This window comes from Protomyctophum parallelum (genome assembly GCF_964188405.1).
Source record: "Protomyctophum parallelum genome assembly, chromosome: 16".
NCBI classification, from domain to species: domain Eukaryota; kingdom Metazoa; phylum Chordata; class Actinopteri; order Myctophiformes; family Myctophidae; genus Protomyctophum; species Protomyctophum parallelum.
The window spans coordinates 13,960,082-13,979,692 of record NC_139711.1 but is presented as its reverse complement, the minus strand read 5'-3'; the positions used below and the strand labels follow the sequence as shown (position 1 = coordinate 13,979,692).

Genomic DNA, 19,611 nt, shown 5'->3' with positions numbered 1-19,611 from the left:
TCCAACTAATGTAATTGGGGCTGTTTTCACTCTTTCATGGCCATTGCCAGAATACTTTCCAGGATTTCTATGCAGCCAAACCTGTAGCCCCTTTCTCAGTCCTGTGGTTACCTGTAGCCCCCTTCTCAGTCCTGTGGTTACCTGTAGCCCCCTTCTCAGTCCTGTGGTTACCTGACTGTGTGGTTACCTGTAGCCCCCTTCTCAATCCTGTGGTTACCTGTGTGTCCACCTGTAGCCCCCTTCTCAGTCATGTGGTTACCTGTGTGTCCCCTCGCTTCAGATGTCTTCATTTCAGTCTAATTAGAAGGAAGAAGAAGGCATGCGTGATTGTGTGTGTGTGCTGTGCACGCATGCAGTAGGGTGAAACCGAACAGGATGGAACAAGCTGTTCAAACAGCCAATGAAGGAGAGAGAGAGCTAGGGTTCATCTCACAGCTAGTACTTTCCCAAAGACGCCTTGAACTTCCACTGAAAGTTGAACCCGAGGTTACGTTCAGCTCCAACTGACTGCTGAAGCCACGCTAATGAAAGGACTTACAGGCCAGGTGTCACAATTAGCTCGCTGGCTAATTATGGAACATTTAGCTGAGGTCATCACCTTTTAGCTGAAAGAAAAGAAAAACAGAAATGGTTGCAACAAGAAACTCCCAAGATGTTTGTTTGTGTTCAATAATGTGGTCTGAGGTTATTTATTTCACTGTTTTTTTTCTTCTCCTCTAGTCTAAGAGCCGGACCGACTGACTGACCTTTGAACTGGACCACACTGTGTGGTAGAGAGGGCATCCTTGGCTGAGCAGAGACTGTTGGCACACGGGGATTAGCCTCCATGCCACAGCTCTAAAGCCCCCTAGCCGTCAACCTGCCTGACCCCCTCTATGCTTATCAACCTGAGCGTGTCCGGCAAGGAGTCGTCCCGCGCCTTTCATGGAACGCCGCCTGCCGTCGCCGTCGACCCTCCTCCACCTGCTTTCCCCGCCGCTGTGGAAGTGACTGCCATGGATATGCCGCCCGCCCCGGCGGAAACCACCAGCCCCCCGCCGCCTCCTCCGCCACCTCCGCCGCCTCCCCCCCCTCCACCGCCGCCCCCTCCGTCATCGCCGTCTTCGCCTTTTGACCGCGCGGACATCGCCCGCCGGAGCCGGCTGAGGAAGCTGAACTGGGAGCGCATCCCCAAAGAGAAGGTAAACCCCCAGCCTTCCCTGCCACCTTCTCTCCCCAATGGATGCTGGCGAGTAGCGACTGACCAACATATATACCTACTGTGCAGACTTTATTTTGGTCACTCGTTCTCATATCTTTTGTTTCTTAGGTTCGGTTTTTCTTGACCTCAAAATGTCAAGGATGTAATTTAGATGGCGTGTTATTTAGATAGATGCCAGGTTCACTGTTTAACTGCTATTCTAGAGTTTCAATGTACATAATGTTATAGCATTGACGACAGATGCTAGGGTCCTTGTTTACCTAGAATCCTATAGTTTTGATGTACATGAATGCGTGTTGTTTAGACAGACGCTGGTTCATGGTTTACCTGGTATCCTTAGGCTAGGTTCTCGAGGCACTGCACTGCTCTCTCTGCATTGTACACATGTTTTATTTACCTTGCTTATTGTAAGTAGCTCTGGAGAAGAGTGTCTGCCGAATGCCTGACTTGTGTAAACCGTAACTAAGGTGGAGGGGCGGAAGAGCGTGTGGAGCGGAGCGGTGACGGGGGAGGACGAGTTCCCCATCGACCTGCACTCCCTGGACGAGCTGTTCTGCCAGCGGGACGCCCGGCCTGCCGACGGCTCCGGCAGTCTGAGGCGGCGCTCCGTCCTGCTGCACTGCGGCTCCCCCCCAGAGAGCACCGGCACAGAGCAGGTCAGAGGGCGCACCGCATGGCACCCCACACGGTGCTTTGTCTCGTTTTGGGACCTTTTTAAGACGTGGTTGTAAAACGTAGACTCTATTGTCCTGTCTGCAGAGGTTCTCAAGGACCCACCACACATTGATATGTATTTAGCCACAGGCCAGCCGTTTGAAAATAGAAAATATCTTCTGCCATGGGCCCCCCACAAGAGAAGATGTGTGTTTATTTTTCAATAAAAATTTAAAAGACCCCCTTGAAATCCTTCAAGGAGCTCTGGGGGGGGTCCCATTTTGAGAACCAGTGTCCTAATGATCAAAGTGTTTGACTTGTTTCTGTCTCTTGTTTTGTTTTGTTCTCACAGAAACTGTTGGACGCCAAGCGCAGTATGAACGTCGGGATATTCCTGCGTCAGTTCAAAACGTAAGCCTCTCATCTTGACGGACTATCTGTTACACCGTGCGTGATTCTGTGTCTCTTTCTGGACAAAGTAATTGCGACCATATGGACCTTTTGGGTTTGCGCTTGCTGGAGGTCATATGCATCAATCAGGCGTGCCATTAGTTTTAAGAGCAGGAAACAGCAGTGTGTAGAACCGTCCCCAGGGGAAAACTAACGACACTTCACACTTTGAGCTGGACACTGGAGTACGGCTTCTGTCAACGACGTGTGTGAGTGAGTGTCAAGTGTGAAGACCCATTAAGCGATGGGTTGTCTGATGTTTGTGATGTTCGGGGTCCGAGGAGGGAGACAGCAGGTGGAGGGAGTTTTCACCCTTGGCTGCAAGGCTGGGGATCTTGAAGGAAGGTTGATGGGTGAGGGGCAACGTTTAGGCTGTAGACGGTCATCCCTAACGGTCAGAGTTGTCACCTGCTGTGTAAAAGCTGACCCCCCCTGTGGAGAGACGACCCTGCTGGAGACTTGTCATATTCATCTCCTCTTAAAAGCCACTGGCTTCAGGATGTTTGCCTGGTTCAAACAGGGGCTTCGCTTTCTCATTAATGAGTGGCTAAGTAATCAGGAAATCAGGCACATTTTGAAGCACTTAAGCCCTATTTTAGACTTTGGCTATTCGGAAATGGCACACATCTGCAAGCTCACGGCACGTTTCATTCCAATGTGATACGTTGAAATTAAATGGTGAATATTTGTGAAAGGTTTTCCCTGCTATATATGGTCAACATTGGGACAACAGGGTGAAAAGTAGTTAATGTGTCATCTCATATTACTTTATTTCTGGCAGAATGACTGATGTTGGCTTTGTAGATAATATCTACATTTATGATATGATGAAAGAGGGAAGCGAGGCAAAGCCCTGCAGAGCCGGTATGTTGTCGTGTCTTGCTCGTGTGTACACCAGAGGTGGTTCAATTGTGCGCATACTAATTGAAGAGCGGGCCTCTCTAAACTAGATTTGTCAAGACTTGTAAGAAGTAAAGCCATTATGTGAGATGAGCTGCTTCTATACATACACAAAACCCTGGTCCCGTCATCAGGAGGAGCGTATTTGCCATGTGTCTGTGTGACCGGGCAGCACAGAGACCGCCCCACTTCTGAAATAAGGGTGCAGCTTCAACAAAGTCCTTTTTTCCTTCCCTCCTCTTATTTTGGCAGACACTTCTGTTTCCTACCTTCTCATTACTGTCATGTTTCTGCTATGGGCAGTTATTGAATTCAGTGTTTTTTAAACACGGAAAGGACAAAAGAAAACCACCGCTCTCTTTGAGTGCCTGTGAAAATGAAAGAACAGAGTTACTCATTCTTAACTGCACTTTTGATGTCGATCCCTTCAGAGTTAACATTAGAATAGTGAGGTGAGTGATGAGTTGAGTCCATGGTGAGTGTGCGGGGAGGGGGGTGTAGAATAAAGGAAACTTTTAGTGTAACACACAAAGTGGGGTATGACTACCTAAGATAGGCTGAGTCATTTGGCAGAGGGGAGAGGAGAGCAAGTGTGTCTGTGTGGGAGTTGGGCTGGCATGGTGGACACATGTGAAGCAAGACAAGAGTTCAAACGTTCAAACGTGCCACAGTGAGTCGCCAGTGTGGCGTCAAAACTCCCTCTACCCTAACAGTCAAGATTGATAAGGGCTGTGTGTGTGTATGCAGGATAGTTGAACAAAGTCAATGCTGCTCACCTCGTTGACAGTAGTGTAAAGTAAGTTAATTTACTTAAGTACAATTTAGAAGTATTTGTACTTTACTCGAGTATTTTCAACTTCCAATACTTCTACTCCACTAGCCACTACATCTCAGATCCAAAAAATGTACTCTTACTCCAAAACATTTATTTGAAAAGTTTAGTTACTAGTTGCCATATATCCTTTTGAAAATAGCCGGTCTACAAGCTCACAATGTGTCGCATCAGCTTGTAGAACTGCCATTTTCAAAAGATTATTTATTATACATTTGAAAACTATCTGGGACATTCTGAACAATGAGTACTTTTACTTTTGGTACTTTATGTACATTTTGATGCTAATACTTTTGTACTTTTGCTGAGGTACATTTTGAATTCTGGACATTTACTTGTAACAGTATTTCTGCATTGTGGTATTGGATATTTTTCCACGCGAGTACTTTTTCCACCACTGCTCGTCTAGTCAGCTTTTGGTAGAAATTAGTCATAATGTTCATCCGTTGCTTCTGTGATTGAATGAACTCCATCCACTCCATGGTGAATTACGTTTTAAAAGCACATGAATGAATGCAAACAAAGTGGATTCTACCCATCAGAATTTGTTTAACCTTTTCCGCCTGTTGGTGGCATTGTCGTGCAGATACTGATGTTGGTGACTATTGTTGGGTTATTATAGTTGGACCCATTTTTTTCAAGTAGTGCAAATAGCAGAGATTTATATATATATATATATACTGTAGGCTCACAACGTGTCCCATCACGGTGCATTGTGAGCTTTTAGATCTGCTTTTAATGCAGTTTTTGAAAATGGGTGCTTCATGATGTATTTGTGTATGTTTGTGGGTCCTAGTGGGAACAACACCCGCACCCAATCTCTCTTTTGGGTCTGGAGTTGAGAGGTGTTGGGAAACTCCTCTGTTCTAGTCATTGATGCTGTCCAGCTCCCGTCTCATTGCGTGTTTAAAGGCGATGTGGTCATGCTAAAGATGGGTGTGTTTTTTTCCACAGCGCTGCTAAGGAGATAGTGGAGGACATCAGGCAGGGGGCCAGTGAGCGCTACGGGGCCGAGAAGCTCACGGAGCTCTGCAAGATGCTGCCTGACGTGGAGGAGGTAAATGTTGCTTTATGTCTGGTCTGACACTTGTAATTAAGTACATTTACTAAACAAGGAAGTGAACGGCTGCGTGCATGTGCGAAACATGTCCGGGTGCTCCTGTTGCCAGGCAACGGGAGCTGTCCAAAAATGGATTACAGCTACTCCGTTTTATATCATTAAAAAGGAATGTGTATACACGACCAAGGCAGTGAAGGCACATCCCGGTTTGATTAGAGAAGATGTATATACACGTTTTTAGCATCATAGGTATTAAAATATAATGAAAATAGTGTATCTGTGAGAAACAAGCTTGAGGTTGCTATTTTCACTATTAATATTATTGATATATTGAAAATATTCTGGAAAATGTCTGACTCTGAATTATACTTAAGCAGTTCTAAAAGCATGTGCTTTTGAACACTTTAATTTAAAAGCGAGGGCTAGCTCCAGTACTATAACTCAAGTCCAAATTTTCCAGATCAACTTGAATGTTTCTTTGTCCAAGAAGTATCTATCTATACTTTGACTCAAGTAACTGGGGGGGGGGGATAACGCCCTTCATTACAACAACGACACTGACCAACCCCCCGCCCCACCGAACACCTGGTCTCCATTAGCATGATCAAGAGTTTACCATTACGCCATCCCGCCCGATGTCTGAGTGTTTCCTGACGAGGGACTTTGGTGAACGATATTATAAGTGACTGCTAACGACATGTTGGGTTTTGGGGTATTTCTTCTGCGCTGCACTCCAGATGTTATGCTTATTGTGTGTGTGTGTGTGTGTGTGTGTGTGTGTGTGTGTGTGTGTGTGTGTCAGGAGTCCCGTCTCAGGAGGTTCAAGGGGCTACGTGGAAGTCTGGGACAGCCCGACCTCTTCATGCTGCTGCTAGTGGAGGTCCCCAGGTACGGTCCAACCAGGTCACCGTGGTGTTTCCCAAACAATGGTTTTCGGACCATTTTTACTAAGGGTTTAATGCAGCCATTTTACATTACCCAAATAATGTACCAGGTTTAGTGTGTGTGTAATATATATATATATATGTATATATATACTAAAGGCAGATTCCTTGTTTTTTGTTTCATTCTCACTTGTGTTCTTATTAGAGATGATTTGATCACCCTCTCTCTCTCTCTCTCTCTCTCTCTCTCTCTCTCGCTCTCTCGCTCTCTCTCTCTCCCTCTCCACGTCTAGTTTCCGTCTGCGTCTGGACACCATGATCCTGCAGCAGGAGTTTGACCCCGCCGTGACCTCTCTGTGTGTAGCAGCCAGATGTCTGAGGGAGGCGGCCCGAGGTAAAGTAACTGCAGGGGGCGCTATAATATGTAAACACAACACCTGTATGACTTGACCACTTCCCCTATTGAACTATGCAAATAGCAGGTCTACAACGTCCCAATGCTTTGCATCTCAACGCATTGTGAGCTGCTATAATATGGAAAATGAATCTTCTTCAAAGATTTTGAAAGGGTTCGCCTGTAATGGCGTGCCCAAAATAGGGAAGCCAGCATTCATGTGGTTAAGCGCTCTTATTTGCATTTAGTCATGGTGTTTAGTGTTTACGTGTGAAGCCAGAATGTAAATAGAACATGGCTTATACCAGTGGTTCCCAAAGTGGGGTCCGGGGACTTGAGAGAGTTGGGTCCCCAGCTAAACAATAATTAAGAACCAAATGGACCCTTATGGGTCTGTAACTCAGAGAGTGTACAAATGGAATCAATTCGGCCCTAATGGTCCATTTGGTTCCATTTGCACACTCTCAGAGTTAAATTTACATCGATTTTACAATTGTGGTCTCAGAGATAGAAATGCCATTAAATGGGGGACCGTATTTCCTACCTAATTCGACCTAATGCACGACGTCAAACCGCGGGCCCTTGAAATGAAAATGGCTGAAAATCACTGCTAGAGCCGTAAAAAAAACCTTCTCTTATGGGGGTCCTTGGCATATATTTTCAAATGGGGGCTAATGAGTATCATTTTGGGGGTCCTTGACATGAAAAAGTTTGGGAACCCCTGGCTTATACTATTGCGTATATTGAAAATCATACAGTTTCTGTTTTACACTGGTTTCAAGCTTGTCACACCGCGTTTGTGAGCTTGTAGATCGGCTATTTTCACTACTTCTTAAAGATTTGCTTTCAAATTTATGGGATTTCTTAGATTTTTATTTTATTTTTTCATGGAATTACTGGGAAGAAAATAAAGGCACCCAAAAGGTGTCTGCGGCCCGACCCAATGTTTGAGAACCAGTGCTCTGAGCTAGTTGTCATCTTATTTCACCGCAAGGTCTTTTTCTGTTTCTATTTGGCAACTTCGAATCAGGTAGTTTCTTGGTCCACTTCAGTTCATTCTGTATTATGCTTCTTCTCGGGTCCATTATTCGACAATAAAACATTTCCTTTCACTCCTATTCTGATTTCACACAGTTATACATTTCTGTTTCTGCTACTGCCTTAGTCCAGTGAACGACCTCATCCACAATTGCACAAAAACACTGATATATTATATTATTATATTATTGCTCATTCCCAGAACTGCTGAGCTGTCCAGAGTTGCACTCCATCCTCCGGCTGGTGCTGAAGGCAGGGAACTACATGAATGCTGTGAGTATGCCTCTAATTATTTGGTTTTATGATTTATAATCTTCAAATGGAGTTATCATAATACCGGGAAATAACTTAAAACACGGCAGTAAAACCTGAAACACGATCGTTTTATCCCGGCTTTAATACCATTTTAGCCATCCACGAGAAGCATGAGATTTGGGGCGCGTTCGGAAATAGCGCACTGTGCAATGCAAACTAATAGACGAGTGCGCTCCCGGTGCGCATTTCCAAACGCACCCTTGATTTAAAAATATCATGATGCTGCTCCAGGGCGATTGGCCACCCCTTGCTGGACTACAGATCCAGACTACAGATCCAGATCTAGACTACAGATCCAGACTACATCACTTCCGGCTTGGGCGGAAGTGATTCTTCTTCTCTGCTTATTTCCGCATTTCTCTGGCACTGGCGCCACGACCTCGCCTACAGGATTGTGTTAATTGATTTGTCATGAGTTGATTCTCATACACTTTATCAGCTGTTCTGTGCACACGTAGGCGTGTGTAAGTGACATAATTAAAATACCGTACCACCATTACACCACTGCTTAAGTGGTTCTCAAACTTCTTCATGTCAAGGACACCCAACATTATATGTATTTGGCTGCGTACCCCCATCTGAAAATATCTTGTTTCAGGGACCTCCCGAAGCAAAGATTTGAGTTAAAAATGTTCGCTTTAAAAATATATATACCTGTATTTAAATTTCAAAAATGGTTTAAAAAATAGCAGATCTACGAGCTTTTCATCTAAAATCTAAAAGGACACAGACAGGCAGGAGTCCGGGTGGGGTGCTTTTTTGTAAAGCTGTTTTCAGTGTTTAGTTTAAACGCATCACGATGTTGTGAGACGGTAAGAGACTGACCCTGTGCTTGACCTCGCAGGGTGGATACTCGGGCAACGCTGCCGGGTTCCGAATCAACTCGCTGCTCAAGCTGGCCGACACCAAGGCCAACAAGCCTGGCATGAACCTGCTGCATTTTGTGGCCATGGTAAGAACTTTGGCTGTGAGAAGAAGACACTGAGCAGGTGCTGCATGAAAGAAACAATATCACACACACACACACACACACACACAACTTTTGTTAACATAAATACATTGAATAAGAAGCCTAGGGAGCTATTCGTTTCACCTCCCTTTCCAAATATATATTCGGTAAAGGCTACTATTTATCTGCATGTGAGCGGAGCGGACGATAATTCCGCTCTTCGCTCTCGACGGCTTTTGTTACGCTCGCTCCGCACTCACGTTCATCTCCCCCCACGTCGCTCCCCGCTCGCTCAGCACTCACCTTCATTTACGCATCGAGCGCTCCCCGCTCCGTGCTCGCTCCGAGGCTCCACTCAGATGCCCGCTCCGCTCAGCAGAAAGAAATGACGGGGGGGAAAATAAAATGCTGTTTTCCTGAAATTGGCTAATTAAACCTGAAGGCCTTCGTTTCAAAAACCCGCTCCACGCTCACGTCAAAATCCCCTCGCTCGCTCCGCGCTCCGCTCCGCTCACATGCTCTGATCTGCACCGCACCTGTTGTTTTATTTCAACCATACATTTTACAGCTTTACGTTTTATATAATGACTATCCGTTCAGTTTTTGTTTTCAATTACTCTTTATTGTGCCAAATGTTTTTAGTTTGTTTAGAGAAGAGTAGCCACACTGTCCCACAGTCCAACTGAGTTCGATCAGCAGCATCAGAAAATGACTCGCTTGCTTCTTTTTGAAACGATAGCTGGAATAATCATTTGTCTCATCGTCCGCAGGAAGCGGTGAAACGGGACCAGAGCTTGCTGTCCTTCCCCAGCCAACTGGGCCACGTCGGCTCCGCCTCCAGGTCAGTCTTTTCCCAAAACATGGATCTGATCAGCGGTAGCCTGGGCAGCATTCCTTTAAAACATGGATCTGATCAGTGGTAGCCTGGGCAGCATTCCTTTAAAACATGGATCTGATCAGCGGTAGCCTGGGCAGCATTCCTTTAAAACATGGATCTGATCAGTGGTAGCCTGGGCAGCATTCCTTTTCGGGTTTATGATCTGGTCGGGAGCGGATGATATCGTTACGTCATCTTGTAGTCATTGTTTTGTAGTCATCAGCCCGGAACCCTCAATCTGGAACTTCCTTTCCCTCAAACCGGAAGAATAATACCTTCCCAATAAAAGCCTTGATGCGGTGTAGAGACTTTTGTTATCCCACAGGGAAATACTATTCTCATCGCAGGCTACGAGAGAACGAGTCCCGCTTTTATTGTATTCTTTCTTCCGTTTTGAGGGAAAGGAAGTTCCAGATTGAGGTTATCCGGCTTGATGACTACAAAACAATGACTACATGACGTAACGATATTATCCGCTCCCGACCGGATCACACGACAATTTAGTAACACAGACCAGACTTTCCTCCGAGGTGAAAAGCCAGGTGACGCGAAGTTAGATCAGTGGTGGTCACATTTTTTATTGAGTAAAATTATCAATACGGCAATGTAGATATACTCTGTTATGTTACAAGTAAAAGTCCGGAGTTCAAAACCCCACAAGGGTCCGTTTGGAGCCCCTGGTGGTCCCAAAACTCCCAACCTGACGTTGAGAACCCAGGGCATTTCTCAATAGCGTCGGTACACTCCAGCTGACTGTAAAAACACAACATCACAACGTAGCTCTGTTGAGTGTCTCTATCGGTGCTTTATGTCCAGCTGTTAGCAATAGGAATCTGGCTGCATGAAAGTGGGTCATGACTGCATTGATAATCGGAGCCAGTATTCTATCTCTGCTGGAGAGTTGGAGTGCTGTTTCTATTACCTTTCTTCCATGCTCTAGTCTAGAAATCAGAACAAGGTGCTAAAACAGCGAACTGCCGACGCTTGCTTTCGGCATATAACCCCCTCCCCAAACAAGATATACAGTATTAGAAATGCTAATAGCATATGGATTAACATCGTCACTGTCGGGCAGAAACCTACTATCAAACTTTTTCAACTTTTAATGTTTTTCATACATTAATGCCCTACTGTGTCATACTACACTACTACAGTGTCACTGTACTATGACAACGCATCGCCACTCGTTATGAGCTTGTAGATGGGCTATTTTAGAAAGGTTTTTAAAGTGAGAGTGGTTATTAAGTGTGTCTGTGGTTTTATAAATAAATGAAATAAAGTATTAACAAGAGCTTAATACTATAAATAACTACATATGTTGGAACACTTTTTTTTCCTTTTCCTGAAATGAGTAACCGTTTTGTACATTTCCACCTGACAGCAATGTTATTGTATGAATGAATGAATGATTGATTACTTTATTAGACAGAAATGTGAAACAGTAACAGTCGAACACTCAAACACAAAAGATGGCACCAAAAAAGGTCCTTACAGTCTTGTTTCCATTTGGGTCCTAGGCCTATGTATTCAATTCATAAACTGACAAAATTCAATGTCATCACAAAATGTAAAAACACTATTTAATGTCAATCCCATTTTAAATTGCATATTTCTGTCCTCCAGCTGGAGTCAACCTACAGTAGGCTAGCAAAATGGGTTGAAAGGAGGGGGGTCATGGGCCCCAGGCCGAGAAGTAGTCGAATTAATTTGTTTTGGGAGGTTAGAAGCTTAGTCTTAACCCATTTAGGATGGGAATCCCTTTTGCGATTTTTCCCTTTCAAGACGGGAACCCTTTTTTTGGTTAGTTGTTGCTATGTACAATGCAACATATTTCTTTTGTAATCTTTGAATAAATATTTGAAGTTTTTCAGAAAACGGGTCAGGGTTTAGAAGGCATTATTAGAATCGGCCTCAAGTCTAAATGTTGAGAATGTTGCAGAACCAAGAGGTGGAAACATAGTCAAAGGATTACAAGTGTCCATTCTTGTTCTCCCCAGGTTGTGTGAAGAGTCTGTGTTGGAGGACCTGTCTAGGTTACAGAGCAGACTGCTGGCCCTCAGTGTCAACACCCAGACGGATGCAGTGATCCAGCGGCAGACACTGCCCTTCCTGGAGGTATGATAAATACACTGTCTACTGACCCACAACTAGACCTGTCACAACTATTACATAATCGCCTAATCGCGATTATGTGAGACAATCGCAGTCATTTTGCATAATCGTCATAATAGTTTCCATGTTGAAAGATGTTAATACATTTTCAAACATTTAAAAAAGTAAGGGGACTGGCTCACATCGCGTCACATAGCGACACTGTGACACATTGTAAGCTTGTGGATTGGCTATATGTTCATAGCCAATTGGCTATATGTTGTGGATTGGCTAATATGTTGTTCTGACCCTCACGGCAGGATTTGCAGTGTTGTGAGTCTACAGTTTGGTTCACCAGGAAACTTTATTTTACTGCATGTCCTCTGTTCTACCAATTGTGTTCAGCTGGTGTGCCAGGTCCCACCACTTCCTGAGTAGACATCTAGTATGATAAGGAAATCAACTTCCTGGTAGGATGGAAAACCAGAAGTACTCTGGTCTCCCAGGACCGGAGTTAAGAATTTCAATTCGGTTCAAATGTATTATAGTGTCAAATAAAAACAAGTTGTCTCAAGACACTTTACTCGACAAAACATAGCCTCCCCCTTAACTGGAAGAAACCCTAGACCCAGGCTCTAGGGTGGGCCATCTGCCTTGACCGTGTCTGAGGGGAAAGAGCGAGGGAGAGAGAAGATACATTGAGAGTGGGAGGGAGAGAAAGTGATGCAAGCAATAGCAAAAATGGCAGTAACAATATTAAAATCCCTGCTGTGCTAAGAATTGGATCAAATGCTTTGTGATTTCCCTTTGTGCTCAGATGGCAGAAGAGCGGCTGAAGGAGGCAGAAGACGAAGTGGAGGGCATGAGGATGTCCAGCCAGGCTCTGGTGGAGTTCTTCTGTGAGGACGACACTTTCAAACTGGAGGAGGCTTGTCGCGTCTTCCATTCCTTCTGCCACCGTTTCCAAAGAGCCGTCCAGGTCAGACCCGTGAGATGAATGCAAATGTGTGATTGAAAGATACAGATTGTCCTGAGGCACATAGTCAAATAATGCCCTTCCTGTAAATTCCCATGGAATGCCCATGAAATGCCCGCTGGCTAAGTGGTCACATATAGGCTTTGCCCTTACAGCGTGTCGTGTGTTCCAGTCCCGTTCATGAAGACCTTTGCTTCATGTCTCTCCTCTTCTCTCTCTCCCTCTTTCCTGTCTAGCTTTACTTGATACTATCAATAAAGGCAGAAAAGCCACAACTGTCATTTGGATTCCATAGAATCCAGCCAACATGTCTTCTATGGAAGCGTGTTGCCCAGCAAAAATAGCCTAGATAGCTCCTAGATAGGCTCTATTTTTGGTTATTATTTTAAGATTAGAGCATTTGAAGTGGTCAAACTAGCACTATGTTCAGAAGAATCTTCCATAAAATATTAACAGTCTCCATATATTTCACATAAAAGCAAAAGTTAAAGCCTCAATCTGTGATTTCTTCCCCTGTTTGGTAGTATGTAGAACAGCAGGAAGAGTATTACAAATACATCATAAATTTAAATAATTTAAATATTGTGGTAATTGTTTAGGAATCCTGTGTGTGTGTGTGTGTGTGTGTGTGTGTGTGTGTGTGTGTGTGTGTGTGTGTGTGTGTGTGTGTGTGTGTGTGTGTGTGTGTGTGTGTGTGTGTGTGTGTGTGTGACCATTAACACTTACAGCACGTAGGACGCCTGAGAACGTCATAGGATACCGAACGTAGAGTTCTAAGGACGTCTGAGGACGTCCTAGCGACATCCCAGCGATGCGGGCGAGATATTAATATTCAGAATTTTTCCTATTTATTTTTTTGGCATTTCGCTTTTCGCTTGCCGTATGCTAACGCTCAGTGCAACTATTAGCTTATTATTGACTCCCACGTTAGCGAGACGGAAAGAATGACTCGTAGCTCCTAATCCAGGGCGCTCTCCGTGGTGATGAATAGAGCGATATGCTGGCGCTTATTTTCTGCTCCTCATCTGTCTCTCCCGCAAAATATGAACGCTTTTTGGAGCGTAAAACAATATATTAAGATGATCGGGGATGTTGAGGTCACTTTGTAAAGTCAACTTTTTTAGGAAAGTGTTTCCGGTTCATGGCTTTCAAAGTAAAAGCGATCAGACACCTCCGGTATTCTATAGCCTATATTTTGAAGGCAGTCGGCGTACTCAATGTGTTAAGACTTGGTCATACAAACATTTTCAGTCTTGAGGTTTTATTTTGCTTTAATCCGTGTGTGCCCCAGGAGAACGCAGAGCGGGAGCTGAAGGAACGGAAACGGCTTGAGCGCGAGCGGGAGATCGGGGAGAAGCGCCGCTCCGTGGCCGTGTGCACGGGGCTGGAGCTGGGCCTGAGGCCGGCCAGCAAGGGGCCTCGCGGCGACGAGAGCCCGGACGACCTGGAGAGACTACTGGAGCGGAACCTGAGCCACACCTGGAGCCGACGGAGCCTGAGGAGCACTGAGCACCGCAGGCACTCCCATCACCTCATGAACTACACCGCCCACCTGCAGAGTTCATCCACCCTTAGGAACTTCCCAGAGCTGGGCAGCAGTCCCACGTCAAGTAACGCGAGTGATGTCCCTGACCATCACGCAGCTCCTGGGATTTGTAGTTCCCCGCTGAGCGAGAGGGAAGCTCCCCCCACTGATGGCAGGATGCAGACCAATCAATGCCATGTGGGCGGCCAGAATGTGGAGGCGGTACAGGCCTCACACATTGCTGAAGTCAGTCCATCTCAGAGTCAGCATGGCCTTTGCTTCAAGGTCACACAACAGAGGCCCGACAGAATATCGTATGTTTCGCAAAGTCAGTGTGAAGTGGCTACTACGCAAACACACCGACCTAAATATGAAGTGACTCAAATCCCACATACACAGAGTACTGTAATGACCACTGAACCTTCATCCAGTTCCTGTACCAGCACTGTCACTGATACTACTACCCTGGGTGTTAAAAGCCAGAACTCTGCTCTCAGACACATGTTTGGCCAGCCTGTATCAGACACTACTCACTGGCCACAAAACAAGTCCAAAGACACTTCAGTTAACGAGTCTGCACCGAACTCCGTTCATATCACGGGAATACTCTCTCGTTGCGATGCCAGGGCTGTGTCTTCAGCTCGCCAGTCCTCAGAGAGTCGGTCAGAATCCTTCATGGCTACAGATGGTCCAGCTGGTACACATATGCGGCCAGAGGACGAAGAGGAACCGAGCCAGCCTGCTGCTAAACCTAGCGCTCTCCAATTGAGCCTTGTGCCTGAAGGAGGGCTAACAAGGCAGACAGACGTGTCGGCCTGCACGCCCGTGGAGAACTGGATGCCTTCCAGTCTGCCAAAGCTGAGCCCACAGCGAGCGCAGGAGTACCCCGACCTTCCGAATGCAGAGCGGGAGAAAGACACGTCTTATACTCGTGTGGGCGAGACACTGGAGTGCCACACTCTGGTGAAAGGCCTACGATCATATGATGCCTTGTCACGTCCGGCAACTCCACTACCGCGACCCGCACCCAGCCTCTGCTCTAAGTGGAGGAAAGAGAGGGACGCTGACTTTAGAGAGGGGGCGGTCTTGACGTCGCCTAAGGGGGATTCTGGGACCACCAAGACACCCGTGCGTAGTGGAGTAGGAGCCAAGCGAGGCCTTGTTTCGCGCACAGGGCCTTCCAGTAGCACAGGCATTCCTAGGGTTCGCTCCAAAACAGAGCCCACAAACAGAATCCAAGCCCCACCCGACCCACCCGCCACACCTCGCCGCCTGGCCGCTCCTCGCACTGTATCCATGCGTTCCTCTCCCATCGCGCGGCCCACCGGCGTACAGCCAGAGGTCAAAAGAAGCAACAGTGCCAGGGAGAGGACGCAGGCGGCAGGCGAGCTGCAGACTCCCGGAGATTCCACCCTGACCCGTAGGACCTCGGACAGAGCGGTGCCACCGAAGGTCCCGGGCAGTCCCCAGCCGTCCTTCATCCGAGGGAGCCCCCTCCGTGTGTCCAAACGAGTAGCTCCGAACTCTGAGTGTCAGGCCCCGTCCCAGCCTCGCGCTGCCCACAGTCCATCTTCCGCCACAGCCAAGACCATCCGCACGGCCGTCATATCTGCAGCCCGAAGCAAAGCCGCCAAGACTGCAAGCCCAGAGTCCCCCACTGCTGGCTCCAAAATCCCCGGTGCTACGCTTATTCCTGGGTCCAAAATGCCTCGCTCTACCCCAGCTCCAGCCCTCTGGAGGTGAGGGAGATTTATAGGTCAGTTTTCCAGTTTCTCCACACTTTATGTCTTAACGAGCTTTTGCCTCTGTGTATGCGGGTATTCATGAACTGTGTATCAATCTTTTTCTATTTGTATTGTTGTCAGTACGTGCTGGAGCATCATTCAGCTCTACTGAAGCCCTACATCAATGTTAAACTTAAATAAAATGTGCACATTGTCTTGAATGCATAAGGTCTCACTAGAGCTACATTTAGAACCCCCACATCCAACAGTGTCCTGTGCAGGCTATAGGGCACTGCATAGAGACGTGTCATTCATCTGCTCTCCATATATGAACGCCTTTAGTACGTCAGTATGTTAATTAATTTATCAAAATGTTCCAAAAATGTCTGCTTGAGGTCTCATCAGTGTGTGACAAACGTAATTATTGAATTGTTTCATTTTTCAGTGGCCTATAAAAAAACAAAATCCTATTGTTTAGTAATGACATTGACTGAATTGTCCAAAATAATGTTTTGTTTTGTTTTTAACTGTGGGCTGTTGCTGCGAGATTATTGTTGTAAGCCTCACTTGGCCAGTAGCCCGACCTTCAACCGATACGATATTGAACTCATCATCCTTTATTATTCTGAGAGGTCTCATTGTTCTGATGCACTTTACAAAACTGAAGAAGAGGCCGTGTGAAGAAGATCACTGTCAATCTTCTGCTGTTTGCCATGTTTGAAAAGAGCAAGAGATATTATAACTTAATTGAAAAGTATGAGTTGTTGTTATTGTTTGTTACGGTGCATTTGTAAATAAGAGAAGATGAAATAAAGAATGTAATCGTGGCCTGTGAGAAAATTGCTGTCCATGTCAAAGTGACAGTCCTATATATTCACAGCTGTGCTTCCTTTTGTATTTGGTGTGAAAGCCACAAGGTTTAAAGCCCCCTGTAATATATACCTCTCTTAACACACACACACACACACACACACTCCGGTGGGATGGTCATCAGAATTGTTTGTTTAGGGAGCCTTTATTTTCAAGTCCCGTCCACTTCCTCTGCCCTTCACCTCTGCTGTGTCTACTTAACCACTTAGGCCCTTTAGTACTGTATACTTCATCATACACCACACTGCAAAAATAGCAGACAAGCACAGCACGTTAACTTGTGAGCTTGTACCGGCTACTTTTGCTGTTTATGAAAAACGTATAGATGAAAGACCTTTTGAAAATGTGCCAAAAAATATGAATCCCACGGTTAATGTGATTAAATGTATCGTCGTCCCCTCACACACACACACACACACACACACACACACTCGGTGGTGGTGGTTGTCATGGAGATGCTAGGCATCCCGGGAGAGTCTCCCAGCAGAATGGAAGGGTGCAAAGGGGGGTTGGGGTGCAGAGGGTGACAGCGGGTGCAGGGTCCCAGTGGGAAACGTCTCTTTATGGGGGCTGCAGTGACGCCAGCGCCTCTTGGGAAAGGCAATAAACTGGTGCCTCTTTGTTGTTCCCGAGTGTCCGGTTGTCGGTCAGCGCTGCCCTCTTAACCTGCCTCAGTGTATAGAAGAGGTGACATCATCAGCGGCACCCAGAGCACTCTTCAAGTGATCCTCTCTCTTTAAAGCTGCCTTTATGGTGACTTGGTGAGAATAATGCCATGGTGTCTAAAGGTGAATAAGTGATATATGGGCTTTACAAACCAAGACCTTTTACTGACCCATCTCTGTGTGTGATGTATGTGCGTTGGTCAATTGTAAGTTGTAACAGACCCGGGCCTTTAGTTAATTGATTCTGAACCTTTGTGTGTGTGTGTGTGTGTGTACTGTATATAGGCTACTTATTTATTTACTGACACTCTTACCAGGGTATAGGCTGTAAAAATGGGACATCCAGAGTTCTCGGTCGCTGGCGTTCTTTTCTATCTGACAAGGTACATCCCAGTCTCTTGGTGTCTGCCTGGAGATCACACCACCAGGTGTTTTGGGGGCCAGCCGCTGTTTCTCTTCCCTTGAGGGTTCTAAGTCAGAGCCTGTCTGGTGGTATTTGACCTTGGTTTGCATAGTGTGTGCACATACAGTACATGCATACATACATGTACATTTAATATTTAAAAGAAGAAGAAGGGAAAAAAACGACAATAAGCCTCTCTGACGTACTCACAGGTCCATTTGGTTCCAATTAGAACACTGACAGACCCGTGACTCCGTATTTATACCTGGGGATTTCGGAAATTACATTAAACTTAACTCACTTATTTTTTTGTTTTGTTGTGATAATCCTCCCTACTATAGAGTGTGCTGGCCATATAAGGAGTTCCTCCCTGTCCCCAGTTAACCCCTGGGGGTCAAAAAACCTTAGGTTTCGTTTTTGACTCTCTATCCTGATTGGACGAAAGGCTGGGTCCCACAGCCAAAAACTAAACCTAAGGTTTTTTGAGTGAAATCACTGAATATACCTTTAAAAGGCAGACAAGTCTATGGCCTTTTAATTCGTAAGAAACAGCACCACATGTGGCAGCCAAGTCTATGGACTTGTAATGTTTGTTTAGAGTACAATGTTTGTTTAAAGACAATATAATGGAGCACAGAAGCAATAGATACAAATTCACCCAAATGTACCCTGGTTCCATGTGTACACCCACAGACCTCTCTAGTCTAGGGAACCATTGGCTTCTTGGTTAGAGTGGGTGACAATATTATCACACGAAAAGATGAAATGACCTACCTAGGTTCCATCCTGGAGGCAAATCTTTCCGTTGATAAAATGGCCACCAACATAATCAAAAAGGTCAACCAAAGAACAAGATTCCTATACAGGATCTCCTCACTGGTCAACAAAAACACCTTGAAGACCCTAACAGGAGCCCTCGTACAAGGTTTCTTCGACTATGCATGCACCTCTTGGTACCACAGCACCTCAAATTAAAGGCCCTTAAAACAAGGCTCCAGACTTCCCAAAACAACCAGGCTTCTACTGGGCCTCACCCGCTGAACCCACCTCACCCTTGCCCACTTTGACAAGCTGGAATGGCTTAGGGTTGACGACAGATTTGATACACCACAAAGATACCCAGATTCGGCACAGACAAGGGACTAAATTAATTTTGCTCCTATGCCACCAAAATGTGGAACGCCCTACCAACAGTCATTAAGACATGTACATCCCTTGACTCCTTCAAAACCACTCTCAAAGGGCTGCAATTCGAAATGACCCCCGTAAAATCTGAATCCCTCTGTGTAATGCTTTATTTGGTCGTTCACTCACAGTTTTTGTATTGAGTTGTGCTTGAAATGTACTGTAATTCTGCAAACTGTTAATAAATACTTCAATCAATCAACCAATCAATCAATCAATTGGTTCATGACTAACTATCAAACATCTAGCTGGGCACCCAGTGAGTATTTTGTCCACCACTGTTTAATAGAAAGTGGATACCACAAAGCAAGACTCAAGGGAGTAGGTCCACATGTAAACTGCATCCATCCTCATTCAACCTTCAGCTAAATGTTATGATGTAAGAACCGGCTCCTACCAGTGACAACATGACATATAGCTATGGGAAAACCTCCTTTCTGCAGATGTCACTTTTAAAATGCAGGTAAGGCTACTAATCAGTGCTTTGTAATCTACACAGCTTCAAAAAGACCCATGCTGTTATTTTTTAGGTCAAGGGGGTCAGCTTTTGGGATCAGCCCAACATTTGTCAAATTCCATGACATGGCACACCCACCCCTTCCCTTCCCCTGAACACTA

The 19,611-nt window shown here is 45.6% G+C and overlaps 1 protein-coding gene across 1 annotated transcript; it reads left to right on the top strand.

Annotated features, from left to right (window-relative positions):
* Positions 1-734: 734 nt before the first annotated feature.
* fhdc2 (FH2 domain containing 2) lies at positions 735-16,679 on the top strand. Its single transcript, XM_083785314.1, has 12 exons — positions 735-1,181; positions 1,669-1,857; positions 2,208-2,266; positions 4,992-5,094; positions 5,900-5,985; positions 6,275-6,375; positions 7,616-7,686; positions 8,573-8,680; positions 9,448-9,518; positions 11,552-11,669; positions 12,463-12,624; positions 13,913-16,679. Exons 1-12 carry the CDS (start codon positions 876-878, stop codon positions 15,887-15,889), a joined length of 3,351 nt encoding a protein of 1,116 aa, XP_083641440.1. The 5' UTR covers positions 735-875; the 3' UTR covers positions 15,890-16,679.
* The last annotated feature ends 2,932 nt before the right edge of the window (positions 16,680-19,611 follow it).